The sequence below is a fragment of the Aethina tumida genome, chromosome 2, assembly GCF_024364675.1.
Source record: "Aethina tumida isolate Nest 87 chromosome 2, icAetTumi1.1, whole genome shotgun sequence".
NCBI classification, from domain to species: Eukaryota; Metazoa; Arthropoda; class Insecta; order Coleoptera; family Nitidulidae; genus Aethina; species Aethina tumida.
The window spans coordinates 28,334,457-28,354,014 of NC_065436.1; the positions used below are offsets into that span (position 1 = coordinate 28,334,457).

Below are 19,558 nucleotides of genomic sequence, written 5' to 3' on the forward strand. Positions count from 1 at the left end.
TGCAACGATATGACATATTTCAGAAAAATTTAATCACATACTTGTTTTTGGAATACTTGTTAATTGGAAAGTTTTTAAAAATAAAACAACAATTACTTGATACCAAAATAATATATTAAATGCAATTGTAATCTGTAATATTTAAAGAGTAGAATGATTCGGTTACTTCGGATCTTAGATACTATCCGCAAACCACTAATACGTGCGCGCCCAAATGCGTAATTTCAAATAAACCGCCACTTTCGACCGCTTCTACTCCCTCTTTTTGATGTTTGTTTGAGTATACGGTTGTTTGGCTCTAGAAAAAGTGATCGTTCTGAATCAAAATAACGCGAAGCAGCGAAAATGCCGCCGCGTTTGAAGCTAATAGAAGTGGAGAACTTCAAGTCCTATAAGGGTAGACGTAGAATAGGACCATTGAAACCGTTCATTGCGGTTATCGGCCCCAATGGATCAGGTGAGAATGGGACAGTATATATTTGAATTGATTTTTACTTATCCGATTTATTTGAAGGAAAATCCAATTTCATGGACGCCATCAGTTTCGTTATGGGCGAGAAGACGCAAAGTTTACGTGTCAAGAGGTTAAGCGACTTGATACATGGAGCTGCTATCAGCAAACCCATATCCCGAAGGTATGTGACAATCAATTTGGATGTATGAAATTGCTAACTGGTTTTATTCTAGTGCGTCTGTTACTGCTGTGTTTGTCATGGATGATGGCACTGAAAAGAGTTTTCAAAGGTCTGTTCATGGGTCATCATCTGAATACAGAATTGATGGACATGTAAGTAAAATTTTGTAATTTTTTCAAGAATTCTAGTTGTGTTACACAGAACAGTCTTGCTAGAGTTATGCTGCACTGTTTAGGCTAACACATAGATTATATTACACCTATTATCCAATGTGATACTACAGTAAACATAGGTACAAGTTTATCAAAAAAAAAAAAAAAATGTTTTTAATTAACAATATATTATATGTTAATATATTTACCTTTTATGCAGATCGTGGCAAACAATGAGTATTTATCTGAATTGGAGAAACTCAGAATAAATGTAAAGGCCAAGAACTTCTTGGTATTCCAAGGTGCTGTGGAATCTGTTGCCATGAAAAATCCCAAAGAAATGACGGCTCTTTTTGAAGAAATCAGCGGATCTGGCGCATTGAAAGAGGAATACGAAAAACTGAAGCATCAAATGCAAAAAGCACAGGAAGATGTAAATTTCGCCTACCAAAAGAAAAAGGGCATTAACGCCGAGAAAAAGGAGGCCCGAATGGAAAAAGAGGAAGCAGACAAATACGCCAGATTGAAGGACGATTTGGTGAGTAAACCGAATATTGATGTACTTTTGTTCATCAACAAACATCCAATTTTCAGAACGACAAGTTAGTAGAACATCAACTGTACAAGCTGTACCACAATGAGAGGGAGATGAATCAATTGGAAGTAGAATTGAAGAGCAAACAAAAGGAAGTAGAGAAAATCGAGAAGAAAAAGGAAAAGGCTGAAGAAACGCTGAAGAACATAAAAAAAGAGCAGGGAAAGTTCAACCGCGAACTGGCTAAAATCGAACAGGACATCCGTGAAGTTGAAGTGGACATCTCTAAGAAGCGTCCGCAGTTCATCAAGGCGAAGGAACGCGTCACGCACATGCAAAAGAAACTGGACAGTGCGATTAAAACGTTGGAGCAGGCTCGTAAGGCACACGAAGCACATATGAACGACATTAGAAAGCTGGAGAACGAGCTCGAAGAAGTGGAAAAGGCAAAGGAGGAGTACGAGGCTCAGATTGCTGGAGAATCGCAGAGTCAGGGTAGAGACATCCATTTGGAAGACGCGCAGGTCAAGGAGTATCACCGATTGAAGGAGGAGGCCGCCAAAAGATCTGCCAGATACATGCAGGAGTTGGATTCTGTCAACAGAGAACAGAAGTCCGATCAAGATAGATTGGATAACGTGCAACATATGAGAACTGATGCAGAGAACAAGCACAGACAGAAGTGCCATGAGAAGGAAGAAATGGAAAAACGTATTGAAAAATTGGCCGAACACATCAGATCGAGTGAACAGGCCTTGAATGAACAGAATAAAAATTTAAATGACTTGCAGTCTGTAGTTGGTTCTTCCAAGGATCGCGTAACTGAGATCCAAAAGCAACTGGATGACGTACAGGAGCAGCTGGGAGATGCTCGTACCGACAAGCACGAAGATACTCGCAGGAAGAAAAAGCAAGAAATCGTTGAGCGATTCAAATCTTACTACCCTGGAGTTGTAAGTTATCCGGTAATGTTTGTTTGAATAAAATTATATTAAATGACTTGTTGCAGTATGATAGAATGATCAACATGTGTCAGCCCATACACAAACGGTACAACGTTGCCATCACCAAAGTTTTGGGTAAATACATGGAAGCCATAGTTGTTGACACAGAACACACTGGTAGGCAATGCATCAAGTACCTTAAAGAACAGCGTTTGGACCCAGAGACATTTTTACCTCTGGACTATCTCCAGGTATATATTTAGCTTAGCAAATTTTATAATTGCCAATCTTACTGATCGATTTCCACAGACAAAACCGTTGAAGGACCGTTTACGTAACATTACCGAACCAAAAGGTGTGAAACTTATTTACGATGTCCTTCAGTTTGAGCCAGCAGCTATCGCTAAAGCAGTAATGTTCGCCACAAACAATGCGCTGGTTTGCGAAACGCCAGAAGACGCCATGAAAGTCGCCTATGAACTCGGAAGCAGGTTCGACGCTGTCGCCTTGGACGGCACCTACTATCAAAAGTCCGGAATCATTTCCGGAGGTAGTTTAGATTTGGCCCGGAAGGCCAAGCGTTGGGACGAGAAGCACATGGCCCAATTGAAGAACCAGAAGGAAAAGCTGACCGAAGAGCTGCGTGAAGCGATGAAGAAGTCCAGAAAGGAGTCCGAGTTGAACACAGTGTTGTCTCAAATACGCGGTCTCGAAACCCGATTGAGGTACAACAAGACCGACATGGAGAGCACCAAGAAACACATTGCGAACGTCGAGAGTGAATTGCAGAAACTGTCGGACGAGATGACTCGTTACGGACCTCAGATAGAGGAAATCGAAAAGACCATGCAGACACGCGAGCTTCAAATCGAGGAAATCAAGCTGAAGATGAACAGCGTCGAGGACGTGGTGTTCTCTAAATTCTGTCAGGAAATCGGTGTTCGCAACATCAGACAGTACGAAGACCGTGAACTGCGTGCGCAAGAGGAACGCAAACAAAAACGCTTGGAATTCGAAAAGCAGATCAACAGGATCACCAGCAATTTGGAATTCGAGCGCAGTCGCGACACCCAAAACAATGTGGGACGTTGGGAGCGCACCGTCAACGATGAAGAAGAAAAACTCGAGACGGGCAAAAAGCAAGAACAAAAACAACGCGACGAAATCGAGAAGGATCAGCAGCAAGTGGAGATGCTGAAGGCTCAGAGATTGAGGAAGAAACAGGAGGTGGACGGTATGGAGGAAGACGTTGGAAAAGCCAGACGCGACGTCGGCGCCATAGCCAAGGATTTGCAGAGTTGCCAAAAGAATTTGGTTGCACTGGAAGGTAAAATTGAAAGCAAGAAGAGTGAACGTCACAACGTACTTATGACGTGCAAGGTATTTTCTTGTATTATTAATGTTTTAACAGTTACAATAATGCTTTATATTGTTCTCCTAGTTGGACAACATCGCTATTCCAATGATAGTGGGAAACATGGAGGATATAATGGCTTCAGATCCACAATCTCAGTCGTCCAGTGATACGAACAGTACCACAGTCCAGTACGAAAAAGAATCCCGCATTAAAATCGACTACAACATGTTGAGCGAGACTTACAGGGATCTGGATGACAAGGAGGATATTAAAAAATATGAAAATAAGCTCATCAAATCCATCAACCATCTACAAGACATCCTGATGAAATTCCAGGCGCCAAACATGAAAGCCATAGAAAAATTAGAGCTGGCCCAGGGTAAATTGCAATCAACCAACGAGGAATTTGAAGCTTTGAGAAAGCAAAACAAAAAAGCAAAGGCAGCGTTTGAAAAGATAAAGCAACAGCGCTACGACAGATTTAACAGATGTTTCGATCACGTTTCTAATGAGATCGATAATATTTACAAGTCACTGGCCCAAAATCAATCCGCCCAAGCCTTTTTAGGTGCCGAAAATCCCGAAGAACCGTACTTGGATGGCATCAATTACAATTGTGTGGCCCCTGGAAAACGTTTCCAGCCAATGTCCAACTTATCTGGTGGTGAAAAAACTGTGGCAGCTTTGGCTTTATTGTTTGCCATCCATAGTTATCAACCGGCCCCGTTCTTCGTGTTGGACGAAGTAGACGCGGCCTTGGACAATACAAATATTGGAAAGGTGGCCAAATACATAACTGAAAAAACCGATTCCCTTCAAACAATAGTAATTTCACTCAAGGAGGAGTTCTACTCCCATGCTGATGCCCTGATTGGAATTTGCCCAGAGGTTTGTACAATATTTACTTTAAAAGATGCTTTACTTATGTATTCATGTTTCTTTCAGCCGTCAGATTGTCTCGAAAGTCAAGTCATCATTTGCGACCTCAACAAATATGAAAATGTTGGATAGCAGAAGGCCAAGATTAAAAGGAAAAAGAAATAATTTTAAGTATGTGTAGTTAGTTCTTTTATTTAATGTTTTGACAATATATTTTTTAAAGATGTTAACATCTAAATGTATTTAATTGTACGTTAATTTTAAAATCAATAAAACTTTTCAGATTCTTACTATTTATTTTTATTTCCGTAAATTATACATTATTAAATTTTTAGTGCTATTTTAAATAGACTTGAACACACTATATTTTTGAATTATTAAATTCTACATATATTTGCAAATAAAATGTTTATACTATGTCCTGCACATTACTCTACAGTTATTCATTTTTTCCACAAATTTTGAGATTGATAATCCAACTAAAATCTCTGTGTTAAACCGCCAATTTCGATGCTGGCTGGTTTATTTTTGGCATACACATTTACCAAAGACCATTTTATAAGAATCCATATCAGTACTCCCAAATTTTATACAGGGTGTTCGATATTTTCGTTTAATTTTGGGCAAACTTATTAATGTTTTAACATTAATAAGTTTTTTATTTTCAATGGAAAACAATTTAGGTATATTTAGTATAATTAAATTGAATATTAAAAAACATTTTGATTGCTATAAACATTCCCTATTTATAAAATGAATATTAACAAAGATTTCATTAAAAATGTAATGTCAGATAAAAAACAAATGCCATCGATAGAACACTTAGTATATGTGGGTGGATCACTCTGTATATATTCAATTTAATAGTAAATTATAGTTCATTGATTTACCTAAAAATGAATCACCAAGTCACATCAAAATATTTCAATACATTGTGTAATCACCAGTTGTGTGCGATGTCCCGTGCAGTGCATTCTTTGATAGGATTTCATAGGTAAGACCTCTAAATAAATTAAATAAAACACAGATTGTTAGGAATATTCGTTTTTATAAAATAAATACAACAAATACAGATTAAGAAATGATAACATTAACAACACCAGACTTTCAAAAATAATACAGATAATCACCGAATAAACTTGACAATCACTGCTAATTTAAATAATTTGCTATATATTCTAAACGTTACTACATATTATTTCCAAGTGAATGTTTCCAAACAGAGATCAAACTATACAAAACAATACAATTTATTGGCAAAATAATTGAAAACAATTTACAGGCAAGAGCAACAAACTAAACTATTCAGGGGAATGTTTGAAATTTTGTATCCACTTTTTGATAATCTAATTGATAGCTTAGTGTGTTTTGAGGCACATCATAGTTTAAAACTCAAATATTCATCCTCGACATATCGAAAATACATTAATTACTAAGCGTTTTCGACTTTTTACTCGTATATCTGCATAAAAATAATTACTATAAAATGTTATATTTCTCATTCACATTGTACAATAATCACCAAGTGTACTAAACTATTGTCGTTTTAAAAATGTTGATGGCTAATTAAACAAAATATTAAAATAAAACAACTAGATGTGATGCATTTATGACATGGTTAGTTGACTATTCTAAGTTGAGCTATGACAAGAAGTTTGAGCATGAATTGGACTCCCATGTAATATAAAGTAAATAATATTAAATAAAATTGATGTGATAATAATTAACGATTCAAATGAATTTTTACTGTATTTTAAATTAAATCAAATTTAGTTAGTTCTTGAAAATCCCGAGGTTGGACTGTAATTGCCAATTACAAATATGTAGTGAGTATAAGCGAACAGTCGCAACTGATGGACAAAAATACTAAGCCAAAATTGTAAATCAGTTGCTACTGCTATATCATCTACATAAATAATCTCAAGAAAAACAGACCCCATCGAATGTTGACCACCATCAAATTTAAAAAAGCAGTAACAATGATTGTTAAGTCCGGATTTCTCAGTCAACATTCTACTAAGTCAAACATTTTCAACCTATATTTTTTCTAACTTAAACCTAACAATCAGTCTCATCTGGTGCAAAATATACAACTATAGGAACAGAGATTCACTTTGTAGATTTAAACTTAACTAATGAAGGCTGATTAAGCTGTTCCCTTTTCTAATGAATAATGTTTGTAAATTAAGCCTAAAATTTAGTATTTTGATTGGAATATTCTACATACTTATTATTATATAGAATCTGTCACAATAAGTTTTAACAGACAAACAAATCTATTTAATTTTTAAAGGAGAAATTACATTAATATCTTTTACTAGATGATACATAAATAATCTGATACTGCTTATTGTGACATTTCTTTACAGACTTATTGATTTTGCAGAAATGCAAAAATAATCTCATATGACACAATCTCGTAAAAAACAATGAGTTTGTACTAATAATTCATGAAATAAATTTCAGGTGGTAATTTTTTCGCAATTGTAAAGCACCAGATTTATTTTTAGTAGCATTTCGCAAAGGTATTGATAAAACTAGTAACGCGATTTTCTCCATTTATCAGTTTAAATGCTAATAAATCGATAATCCACTTTTCCGACAACAAAAGGTAAAATTACATATCACAGTTTATTTGACATACTAAAATTCTTATCTCTCTGTACATACGTCTGGAAGCGACGTGTGCAATTTCACTTCTTCCACGTTCATCAACAAAAGAAAGATAACATGTAAGTGCGAGTAAAGCCGTGACAAAAAGTTTCTGAATTAATAGACAGATTTTCAATTGATGTGGGTAACAATAAATTCATTCAATAAATGTTGAGAGTAAACTAACGATAAAACAGAAACCAATACAATAAATTAAAAGTGAATTATTCCAAGTATTACCACTGATTGCCGCAAAACGTCAAAAACCACGCCAGAGAACGTTCACAAACAAAACACACTCACGCAATCGCAACACACTATAGGACAGACGCAGGCACGCGCACATAATTTTTTGAGTCCTTCGAAATGAAAAGATCATCGGACCGGTTCGTCCACAATGAAACGTTACACGCCCTAAAGCTGCGTCTCTACGTGACATTCGATTAAAAATGTATTGTAAATCGGTGCGACGCTGAACTTGAACCATACAAAATTAATACATTTGTAAGTAAACGGGGGCTCAGACATTCTAAAAATTTCGTGGCACGTTACAATAAAATATCATTAACCACTTGTATCAAATTAATTGGTGACTGGCAATCGGTAAATCATAGATTCAGCGGCGCAACACGGACCGCAACGCGGACGTGGACGTGTTCAATCGGGAGAACGGGGTGGTCCCGTGGCGATCGATTACCTGGACACGAACGCCGAATTGGCCGGCGCCTGCTGGGGCGGCCCGGAGGACTGGCTACCGTTTCCCGGTGAAGTCGACGCGGTAGACGGCGACGAGCCGGACGGTGCCGAGGACTCGACGTCGAAGTCTAAGACAAGGAGTTTTGTCTCTTCGGTGCCGTTGCGGCTGCCTACCGCGCACACCAGCTTCGTGTCGCTGGCGCGTATGCGCCACACGACGCCCCCCGAGCCGCCACTGTCCAGGGCAACGAGGTTGCGTATGAACTCGCCGGTGCGCACATCCCACAACTTTACTGTGCCGTCGTCGGATGATGTTATTACAAAACGGCTGTTGAACTGCAAACAGGTGACGGCCGATTGATGCTTGAAAGGTCCTGAAACATAAACACGTTAATATCGGTTACACCACATCTTTCTAAACTACTAACCAGAGAGGGTTTGAAGACAATGCCCGGTCACAATGTCCCACACCTTCACCGTGGAGTCTGCATTGCCCGACACCAAAATGTTGTTGCGGAGTTCCATGCCAGAAGTGAGGCTTTGGTGACCCATCAGCATGTGCTTGCACTGTCCAGTTTCCACTTCCCAAACACGTATGCTGGTGTCCAATGATCCACTTACTACATGAACTCCGTCAAACTGCATAAAAATGTGCATTAATTAAAAGCGTAATTAAAAACTATTTTATATCTTTTTTAATTTTCATCACAATCATCTGGTTTTGATGTCATTTGTCTATCGGAATTCAACCCTCTCGGTAAAGGAGGGGAACTCAACAATAGAATCAAACCTTTTACTAAGTAATCATGTTGCGATAACTATAATAAGGATAAGCACTGTTGTTTTATTTTATTTCAAAAACTTTCATGTCAAATATTAAAGCAGATATGTGTACATTAAAATCATCAAATTACACTTAAACTTATCAATAACACTGAAGAAGTATGTAGCAGATGTTAGCTTAACCAGAATAAATAATAACCCAATTGTTGTTTATATTGCTTCTCAGTTGTTCATGTTTGAATATGTATTCCCTAGGTCATTAAAACATTTATCCGTTTTATCAGTGAATGTATATTTTATATTGTGTTATTTATTATATTATTTTTTGAAAACAGCACACTTAAAATGAATAACTGAAGAAATATTATTAATATTAATAACATGTAATTTCTGTTGCTCAAGTTGTTTTCTGGTTGCTCATTTGAATATTTCATTTTATATTATTATTTCAATTTTCTTGTTATAAATGTTTTACGTATCTCAATTTCTAGTCCAATTTTGAAATATTTAATATATTTATATGTGTATTACAAAAATTGGCATATTAATTTTCCAAAAAATTGCTGGAATATTGAACATTTGCTTATATTCTGGAACTTTTTAGGAAATTACTACTAACTTATACATGTAAGCTTTTAAATAACACAGAGTTTTATTGTTTCAGAGTGGCCGCTACTCAGATGAGGCAGGTGAGTCAGTGCCTCACCTATGACTCTAGACGCACTTTAAATATACCTCCTTGCGCCAATTCTTGTCATTATTGCATGAGTTTTAAGGATAGGCTCTTGTGTCAATGATAGGGGAACTGAGGCGTGGATTCAGTTGTGGAAAGATTTTTAATACTGCACCTTTTTTTATTACAACATCAACCAGTAATAACACGAAGGAAATGCCGCTAACGTGGTGTTTTTTTATATTAAATACATGTGTATTTCCAGTTTAATTATGACAACAGTCCAATTCAATAATTTAAATACTTTTACAAAAATTCCGAATTTATTATATATTGGTACGTTAAATTTGATTGGCTAACGGAAAGTACAGAAATAAATTAATTATTTTGCTGGCCATGTCTTTTATTTTCAAAGGATAGTGAAGACATTTGCTATAAAAGTTTTTTTGTGTTTTGAAAATTCTATCTTGCCGACTAAATTTACACGACAAAAGATCTGATCATTCGAATTATGCGTAGATAAAAATATTGTTTTTTTGCTCTATATTTAATGGGCCTCCCAGGCTCAAATCTCACAAGTCACCACTGTTTTTTTATATGATAGTAATCTGACAAAAGACTTACCTGCAGAGAATACACCCTGTTAGTATGACCTTGCAATGTGTGCAAACATTCCTCGGTCTCAGGGTTCCACACCTTGACCGTGTAATCGTACGCCCCTGACACAACTAATCGCCCATCGTACTGCACGCATCGTACGGCCGCCAAATGCCCTACTAACACATGCAAGAAGCTGCCCGTCTCGATGTCCCATACACGAAGAGTCGCATCTCTTGAACCGCTCACCACCCTAAATTTAAACATTGGTAAATAAAACTTGAATTAATAGAAGAGTGGGGGAAGCAACTTACGTTTTTCCATGTAAATGCATACACCTAACAGTGGATGTGTGCCCGTACAAGGTGTATATGCAGACGCCGGTGTCTGCGTCCCAAACTTTAAGCGTTCTGTCTGTGCTGCCACTGATAATGGTGCTGCCGGACATTTGTGATGACCAAACACCACCTGTGTGACCCACTAACGTACGCAAACACTGAAAAATGCATGCACCTTTTTAATAACAAATATTGAACTAAATACAACCATCAAATTATGCATTTGTATCAGGTTGAAGTTTTTAATCACAATGTGATCATTTGGCAACATCGAAAAATCATCATACAATAGGTCAAACATTAAATCCCAAAACAATTATATAAGGATGATAAGATATTAATGTGAAACGTTAGTGAACTTATTGTCATATTGTTCATAAACTTTCAAACTTAAAAATCTCGAAAACTGTAAAATATTTTATAAATACGTACCTTCCCCGTTGTCGCAGACCATACTTTTAACGTGTTATCGTCCGACCCACTCACGATCCTGTTGCCGCAGAACTGAAGGCACGTAATCACATGATCGTCGTGTCCCTTCAGCATCTTAGGCGGTCGGATCGGCTTGCTCCTCCAATTGGCCTCGATCAGATTCTGCCTCATATAAGCAGCCTTCCACGGCGACATATTCGAGGGGCAACGTGGCGAGCAACGTTTCCTCGGCACGTCCTCGATACCCGCCTGCTTACATTTCTCCTTCCACAACAGGTTGTCGTCGGCCAGGAAGCGCCAGCTTCTGCAGGTTTGGGCGGCGCGTAGCAAATCTTTAGGGTCGAGAAACGACAGCACGTTCAGAGCCAGTTCTTTGGGCAACAACGAAATGAAGTCCCGCTGGAACTGGGGCTCGATCACCGCCATCATGTGTCTCACCTGAAAACACATCGTTTAATAAACTACACTATTTTTAACGCACAAACCGGTAATTACTTGAGTCGGTTCACAGCGAGCGATTAACTCGTTGATGGCCATGATTCTTTCGGCGTTCGACCAGGCCTGGAACTGAGTGAGCCAATCGGACATTTCGGGTGGAGGATTGTCCTTTGTTGGGATAACGGCGCGCGTCTTAGGCGTGAGGGCGCCGCAGCTTGACGGCGTACCACGTGTTGAGGCGGAGCCCGTGGGCAGTGGACAACTCTCCGCCTTACGCTCCGCAACCAACTTCTTGCTAGGCTGACCATGTTGTAGATCTAGTTTGCGCTTCTTTTGCTGAAAATAATTCACGTACAGAAGTCTGATTGTTTTCTTAACGAGGTGATTAAAGATTAATTAAAAATTAATCAGAGAGAAGATTAGACTTGAATCATTTTTTAGTCAACACCAAAGTGATACTAATTCATTTGGCAACATCAGTCATCATTTGCTATCAATAACTGTTTTTAAAACATTGATAAATATTTTCAATCTAATAAATAAACAAATTTCTTACTTATTTAAAAAACACGTTCATTCCGTTAACTTTTGTAACTTACCCAAACTCGATCTGAAGTATCTGAAGTACTCCTCCTTAACAGACTGCTCTTTGGAGTGGTTTGGTGACTGCCACAAGGCGCAGCCGCTTCTATCAGCTCCTCACAACTGCTAACATCCTGAAACGTCCATAAAATTTATAACAGACCACTAGATAAAAGAATAAACGTACATCATCTTGGATCTCCTCGGAGACGTCTCTGTTTATACAGTCGTCCCAATTGGGTACGGCTTCTTCGTCGCACTCGAACAACCCGAGTTCGCCCAAGAAATCGGTCTTGGTGTTTCTACCATCCTCGTCAGTCTTCAATTCTCCTATATAAAACTCGGACTCCACTCCTGTATTATCTTGTGACATACCTAGTAGAACAAAAATGATTTGACTGTTTAATCCTCCCCAAAACTCGGAAACTTTTACCGAACAAATACAGCATACCTAGTGAATAAATCCCCAATTGTGTTGGGAAATTTATTTTTTAAACAATTATTTAGAAGCTTAATACAGTTGAAAATATGTTCTCAGCATTACCTGTTAAAAATAGTGGTTCTTAAAAATCTAGAATAACCAAAGAAACATAGATATTTTATTAGACACCATGATTCAAAATGTAAAGTCATTAAATATTGAACTGATAACATAATTCATCTGTACAGTGTAGCATTACAATCTTATCAATTAGTAAATTAAACAAAGCAACTAAAAACAATTGCACCAACAGTTATATATTTTCACCATACAAATAAAAATTTATACTTTTGTATTTCATGCAGTTTTCATTACATTAACACAATGTTTATCTTCAATTGTTTTAATATAAATGAATAAACATTTTTTGTACCTGATTATCAAGTTTTAGATATGAAAAATACAATTTGCTTACTTGGAACATTGTGGGAGCAGATCGAGTCTAAGCATACAGTTTCAGTGGGGCTGGGGCTGGAACAGTCTTGTTTAGGAAGTTCTGATTTTATACTACAAATTTGACTTAGATTATGTTCTTCTCCATTTGGATATGACTCTTCCATTCTACTTTGTTTACAGTCTGCAACAGATATTATAACACATGTTAGACAGATGAATCATAACTATCTCTTATTTATAAGCAGTTGCACTTGAACAGATGTGTTAGATTTTATGAAACTTTCGTGTGCGTTTAAATATTAATGTGATAGAACAGCCAGTTTAATAATTACTTTGCATTTTAATCCGTCACGTTTTCTTTAAAATATAGGTAAAATGGATGCGTACTACGTTCGTGTGATTACAATACAAGGAGCGTCTAGATTTTTGTGTGTGAAAAAAACAAAAAAAAACTTTAGTTAATTACAGGTGCATTATAAAAATTGACCAAGCCTTCAGCAAAACAAACACACGAATTTCTGACGAAATTAATTTTGAGAATTCAGCAAAAACCTTTAATTCATAGTGGGAAGTAATGAAGGTGATTTACCTTTTCAGAAGCTATCGTTGATGTCCATTCTCGAATTAAAGCAAGTGTTTTATTGGCACCATTACAAATTTCTGGACGAGCTCGCAAATGAGGAAAAGAAATATTAAATTGAGTAGGTGAGGTTACGGCACCCAATTGGCCCACATAATTTTCGAATCGTTACACTTTTAAAACCACAACAAACAGCCACTCGCAAATAACCAGCATGTTTATCAATTATGCAATTGTTTGTATACACAATTGCAACAAATTGTCTGTTGAGTCGCAAAATATTTTTTGCGACTGACACGTGTGCCCGTAGCTTTAGACACGCGCACAAATTTATTGGGACTTTTACGAACATGCTCGGTGTACGTTGGTAATAGTTCATCGTTTCAGGAATTTTATATTTGTAACTAGGACATAACCTAAATTAAGATTTGAAATTTTTTGTATTTTTATATCATTCGAAATGACTCTGGAAAATAATTCCGAATTTGCGAATCTGTGCGTGTTCCCGCCGAACAAACCCATGGAGTCAATCGCGAATTTCTCTACAACTCCTGTCGTATACGATCATTTGACTTTCCTTGATAATAACGAGGCGGGTATGTAAAGAAATGAGGATTTTTTATGTTTTTAACATGGAATTATTACAGGAGAATGGATACTCGGCACGTCCTCTGTGACCGGCACGTTTTGGGAAGGAACTTTGATGTTTTTCAAAGACAGTGAAAAACTGCAAAAGTTTCAGCACTCAGCACATTATATTTATGCCACAACATCAGATGGTAGATTTATAAATGATAAAACTGTATGTTAAATATATAATATCACATACAAGTCTAACAATTTTGGTTGTAGATTGCACTGGCTGAAGACACAGGAGTATTATCCATTTTTAACATCACTGAGGACAAACTGGTTAGAGACCAACATTACAGACACAGTCAAAGAATTTCAGAAATTGCCCCGTGGAAAAACTCAAATAAGATTTTAACTTGCAGTGGATCAGTTTTGAGTATATGGGATATTAATACATCAGAAAATAACTTTCAATATAGGTAAATTTTAATAAAAATGTATGTATTTGATATTGTACATTTTATTTTAGTGATTATCATTTGGCTCCAGTAAATTCAGTGGATGTGATTCAAGGCAATGAAAACTTTTTTGCAAGTGCTTCTAATGATAGGAAAGCAGTTGTCTGGGATGTGAGAGCAGAACAACCTGCTTCAGGTAACTGAAAATGTAACAATTAAAAGAATAAATCAAAAATATTATTTTTTAGTGATTTACTCTAATGAATTCTCTTCATTAAAAAGTATCAGATGGAACCAAAATGATACAAACTATTTGTTTGTGGGTAGTCAAGCAGGAGACATTTATATAATAGACCAAAGGGAACCAAAGGAGTTTGTTTGTGTTCACCATTGTTTTGACAACAATATCCATAAAATATCTCTCAGTGATTCAAATAAAGTGGCAGTTTGTGGTGATACAAATGAGATCATTATTGCTGATTTGGAAGCAGCATCTTTCCAGAATGTTAAAAGTAACATAGAACATCAAGGATATGTTAGGGATTTAAAATGGAATAAAAATAGCTTGTATTCATGTGGACATGACAAACTTGTCTTAATTCACAATATGTAAAAAATAAAGTGTACATAAAAATAAATTTTATACAATCTAAACAATATGTATGAACATTTTCCAGATTTTTTATATGTGATAAAAACGAATCAATGTATTTCGAAATAAAAAATTAATGAATATTCAATCTATCTAGTTGTTATTTGGGAAGGGAAATCAATATATATATATATATATATATATATATATATATATATATATATATATATATATATATATATATATATACAATATTTTATTATTAAAATGAAAATCAATCAATATTTAAAAATACATAACTCTCAATTTCATTTATTTTCTCGTACGTTTTAGTTTCTTTTTTGGAACCTCATCAACCTCCATTTGTGCTTGTTCCTGTTCAGGATTCACCTCCATATTTGTATTGGAAAGGGGAGGTACACTGAAACCTTCCACAAAAGGTTCTACAAGTTCTAAGGCAAACTTCTCGTGTTGTATATTGCGTGAATTCAAGCTCACACGAACGATTACGCGGTCGAAACTGTGAATGACAATGTCACCTGCCTTTTGGGTTTGTGTCTGAAAAATTATTACTTGAAACTAATGTTTGATTGAATTAATGGACTTACATCTTCATCATATTCGAAAATATTCGAGGTTTCGCCTTTGGATGCCAGGAATAAGTTACATTCTAAACCATATTTCGGTATTAATATTTGCAAGGCGTTTTTCCTCACGTATAATACGTAACCTTCTTCGTCCTGTACCTTTCCTTTAAAGAACAACTACAAAAACAGTAATGTTAAATCAGTTTTTTGCATAAATAATCATCCTTACATGTGTGTTGAATGTGACGCTGGCTCTTCCTGCATACTGCGCCATTCTGTTCCTGTAATTCAAGTTTTGACACAGATTCAACGTTTTTTGTTTGTCCAGCAGATCTGGATAAGTACAATCAGCACCACATGTTACAGCTAATAATCTATGCACTATGATGTCCGCGTATCTTCTGATTGGAGATGTGAAATGGGTGTAAATGGGTACAGCCAATCCGTAGTGGAAGTACTCATCTCTTTGCATAGCACCACTTGGAAAATAGACTGCTTGCAACATACATCTTGTGGCGAGGATTCTCATCATAACGTTCAAGTACGGGTTTTCTTTGCACACGGCTTCGTCCAGAGATTTTGCAAGGTTTTTACCGCAGTCGATGTTGATTTCAAAGCCCTGAAAAGTTGAAATTACTAAACTGTGATAAGGAAATTTAAATAACTTTACTAAGTGCCGTCCAGCTTTGATTAGTGGATCGAAATTAGTACTAGGAGGAGTAGGATGTCTTCTAAGCATGGCACAATCGGGGAACTCCTCCAAAATTTTCGTTGCTACGCTAATATTGGCCAATAACATGAACTCTTCCACCATGGAGTTTGTTTCAAACAATTTTTTCACCTCTACATCCAGCGGTTCCATCGTTTCAGAGTCCATACGAATTTTGACTTCAGGTGAAGCCAAAACTAAAGCTCTGAAACAAATAAATGTTTAGTAAATTAAATAATTCAATGCTTAATTATTTACCCATTATCCATACGCCTTTTCTTAAGTATCTTTGCGAGCATATTAAGATTCCTTAACGACTGTGCTAACGCATCATTCTTTGATTTATCATCAATAGTTATCTGAGCCTCCTCATATGTCATAGCCCTTTTAGACTTGATTATACTTTTATGAAACCTAGTATTTAAAATATTTGCCTCCTTATCCATCTCCCAGACACAGGAAAATGCGAATCTTTCCTCTCCACCTCTCAAGGAACAAAGATTCGAACTCAAAAGTTCTGGAACCATGTCAATACGTTTGTTAATGAGATAAACGGTTGTGGCTCTTGACGCAGCTTCTAAGTCAAGTGCTGTGCCAGGTCTAATAAAGTGGGAAACGTCAGCAATGTGGACGCCCACTTCCAATTTATCACCATCAATTGGACGACAATGCAAAGCATCGTCGATATCGGTACAACCCGGAGGATCTACTGAACAAATATCCAAATGTCTTAGATCAACTCTCTTTTTCACGTCCTGAAATTAATTGAATTAGAACTAAAATTAGTGGTGAATGTAACAGCTTACCTCATCAGTTATTATCCAAGGAAGTTTGGGAAGACAATTCAGAACTTCCTGTGAGAACTGGCTATGAGGCACATCATGTTCAAGTAGTACTACCTCGTTTTCTGTTGCTTGCTTGCCAATTTCACCAAGTGCTCTAACAAAATGTCCCTAAAATGATCACAATGTAAATATAAAATAAATAAGAAAAAATATAAATACTTACATGTGGGTATCTGGAGTGTTGAGGCCAGGAATCAATTGTAACAATCAGTTTTTGTGTTCTTAAAAATGCTGCTTGACGAGTTTCAATTCGAATTTTTGGGATACAACTGTCTGCTGGTACAAATATTTGATACACACCATCATTGTTTCCTTGCAGAATTCCTATAATTAAAAAAATGACATAAAGGCTACAAAAAAAAAAAACATTTCACATTACCACAATATTGTCTCCATTTTCTCCTGATGATACCAACAACTTTCCCTGTAGGTTTAACCTCATCCTTTTTTTTCCTTTCCATTGCATTTTTTTTCATTTCAATTTCTTTTTTCCTAACATCATCAATGTTTTCTTCCAACTGACCCTCATCCTCCAGAATAATTTCACTAGGACAAATCCATTCAGACTGTTTGAAAATTTCCACAGTCACAACATCCCCATCAACTGCTCTGTTTAGACCTTCTCTGCCCTGTACTAAAACCTAACAACACCAAATAATCGAATGGTATTATAAATTACATACAAATTCTTACAGGTTCATCATATCCCTCCACACTAACAAATCCCTCCAAGAAATTGTCTCTGGATGCTCTAAATGTACCTTGATGTAGCACACCTTCTTTAATACCTATTAACATAGCACTTGTGGATAAATGTGGTGGGTATATAACTTGAGAATCTTTCTGAAACTCCACATCCTTTTTCTTTAGCTTATCTTGCAATGCCACATTTTCTTCCAAATGTTTAACATATTGTGTAACTAAAATATTTTATTCAAAATAATTAATAAAATCTATCAGATAGTTCATTCAAGTACTTGTAGTTGTAAGTATGTTGTCTTTAGAGGCCAGTTCTCTATTAGCATTGTCATCAGTTACCAGTACAAATTTTTTGTTTGGTAAATGCTTCATATACCACAAACATGCATTTCTGATTAAACGATCATTGTAATCATTCACCAATTCACCAGGATTTTGTTGAGCAAAAGTATCCCTGAAAGCTAACATAAACTATCTATACATTAAATCTTTAAATACATACTTGTGGTGGTCATTTGTGAATATGTAAAAGTGTCTGCTGGGATTATCAATAATGCTCATTAATCTTTTATAAGTGGGCAGACTTTGGTGTTTTACTTCTTTCAATACTGTATGCAAGATTATCACATTTCCAATAACTGCTTCTTCCAAAACATCAATCTAAATAATTAATTATTATAATTATTAAAGTTTGATTTATATTCTAAATCAATTACCTGGTCCAATATAATGTTTGTGTCCAAAATTAAGTAGTGATTGAACTTAAACAGCGAACATTTATTCACTTGAACTTCAGATAAATTTGAATCAATCAAGTAACATTTTTCGCATGAACTGAACCCACAAAATATATCATCTCTAATGTAATGTTCTCTGACATGCTACAATAAAATAATTTTAAATTATAAAAGAAAATTATTAAAAATATGTTATACCTTTAAAAAATTTCCAACTTTATTTTTTTTAATAAATGACTTTGTAGTAAACATTATTAATGAATATTTTAGTCATATGAATAGATAAAAACAAATTATTTTCAAACACGTTTGTTGAATAAAACGAGGTTAGGACACAAATTAATGAAAATTATGATACAAATATTATGATTAAATTGTGTTCTGTATTCCAACTATCCTTGGTGAAACTATCTGAAAACAGAGGACGCTTCTAGAAGCCTGATAATTTGATGTTGGTGGCACTGCTTTGATTTTGCGCCCTAACCTCAATTTTTGGTGTTTTTCTTTTAATTGTCATATCCAGCGTGTTAATAAACAAAAGTATGTTTCGCTATTGTTGAACATAAATTTTGAATAATATCAAATATTTTAATACTAGTATGGATTCAGAATTACATTATCAATTACTACTGTGTTAAATTAATATAAATCAACAGTTTTATTTAATTTTAACCTCACAATTTCGCGTTCCAGAAAATGGCAAAAAGTTTAAGGAGCAAGTGGAGGAGGAAATGCCGTGCCGTAAAACGAGAACGTTACGGTAAAAAGGAACTGGAGAGGCTAAAGAAAACTTTGGGCATTGATGACAAAGGTGAAGTGAAAGATGTTCAAATGGAAGAAGCAGAGCAAGTCATAAACTTCACAACTGCCGATGAAATAAAGAAGAAACAAAAAGAAGAGACAGCTGACGATGTGGTTACTGACGTTGATATGGAAGACATCAAAAAGAAATTTAATGCAAGATCTCTAAGAAATGCAAATGGAGCTTATCCAGTTTGGGTGCACCCCAGGAAAATTAAGAAAGCTAAGGCTAAGAAGGGAAAAGGCAAAGGAAAAGGTAAAAAGAAGAATTAGATAAACTTTCTTAGTTTTTAGTATAGGTGGAATTATATAAGATATATAATTTCAAATGTGTAATATAATAAATTTGTTATATTTCAATAAATATTGTTTTATTTTTATACATTTGTTTTAATGTTAAAAAAATG

The 19,558-nt window shown here is 35.8% G+C and overlaps 5 protein-coding genes across 6 annotated transcripts; 3 read left to right on the forward strand and 2 right to left on the reverse strand.

The window, feature by feature from the left end:
* Window positions 1-286: 286 nt before the first annotated feature.
* LOC109599284 (structural maintenance of chromosomes protein 1A) lies at window positions 287-4,792 on the forward strand. The gene is made up of 9 exons (XM_020015255.2): window positions 287-457; window positions 515-635; window positions 688-787; window positions 1,008-1,325; window positions 1,382-2,275; window positions 2,332-2,517; window positions 2,576-3,646; window positions 3,708-4,511; window positions 4,569-4,792. The coding sequence occupies exons 1-9, from the start codon at window positions 346-348 to the stop codon at window positions 4,632-4,634; spliced, it is 3,672 nt and encodes a 1,223-aa protein (XP_019870814.1). The 5' UTR covers window positions 287-345; the 3' UTR covers window positions 4,635-4,792.
* Window positions 4,793-5,530: 738 nt separating this feature from the next.
* Window positions 5,531-13,474, reverse strand: LOC109599279 (F-box/WD repeat-containing protein 7). Of its 2 annotated transcripts, none has more exons than XM_020015251.2 (10): window positions 13,160-13,474; window positions 12,590-12,751; window positions 11,881-12,068; window positions 11,711-11,827; window positions 11,169-11,447; window positions 10,674-11,111; window positions 10,218-10,399; window positions 9,931-10,156; window positions 8,279-8,489; window positions 5,531-8,224 (listed from the first exon to the last, which is right to left on the reverse strand). In XM_020015251.2, exons 2-10 carry the CDS (start codon window positions 12,732-12,734, stop codon window positions 7,848-7,850), a joined length of 2,163 nt encoding a protein of 720 aa, XP_019870810.2. In that variant the 5' UTR covers window positions 12,735-12,751; window positions 13,160-13,474; the 3' UTR covers window positions 5,531-7,847. The 2 variants fall into 2 exon arrangements, with proteins under 2 accessions (XP_019870810.2, XP_049819517.1); XM_049963560.1 differs by lacking the exon at window positions 13,160-13,474 and adding an exon at window positions 12,903-12,933.
* Window positions 13,475-13,549: 75 nt separating this feature from the next.
* Window positions 13,550-14,921, forward strand: LOC109599272 (methylosome protein 50). Its single transcript, XM_020015234.2, has 5 exons — window positions 13,550-13,746; window positions 13,798-13,952; window positions 14,003-14,202; window positions 14,253-14,377; window positions 14,430-14,921. Exons 1-5 carry the CDS (start codon window positions 13,611-13,613, stop codon window positions 14,792-14,794), a joined length of 981 nt encoding a protein of 326 aa, XP_019870793.1. The 5' UTR covers window positions 13,550-13,610; the 3' UTR covers window positions 14,795-14,921.
* A 71-nt stretch (window positions 14,922-14,992) lies between these two features.
* On the reverse strand, window positions 14,993-18,673 carry LOC109599268 (exosome complex exonuclease RRP44). The gene is made up of 13 exons (XM_020015227.2): window positions 18,549-18,673; window positions 18,330-18,494; window positions 18,116-18,273; window positions 17,892-18,067; window positions 17,608-17,834; window positions 17,294-17,555; window positions 17,078-17,238; window positions 16,876-17,022; window positions 16,328-16,824; window positions 16,031-16,274; window positions 15,590-15,979; window positions 15,382-15,537; window positions 14,993-15,331 (listed from the first exon to the last, which is right to left on the reverse strand). Exons 1-13 carry the CDS (start codon window positions 18,600-18,602, stop codon window positions 15,086-15,088), a joined length of 2,883 nt encoding a protein of 960 aa, XP_019870786.2. The 5' UTR covers window positions 18,603-18,673; the 3' UTR covers window positions 14,993-15,085.
* Window positions 18,674-18,798: 125 nt separating this feature from the next.
* Window positions 18,799-19,531, forward strand: LOC109599271 (protein LLP homolog). Its single transcript, XM_020015233.2, has 2 exons — window positions 18,799-18,890; window positions 19,044-19,531. Exon 2 carries the CDS (start codon window positions 19,047-19,049, stop codon window positions 19,422-19,424), a length of 378 nt encoding a protein of 125 aa, XP_019870792.1. The 5' UTR covers window positions 18,799-18,890; window positions 19,044-19,046; the 3' UTR covers window positions 19,425-19,531.
* The last annotated feature ends 27 nt before the right edge of the window (window positions 19,532-19,558 follow it).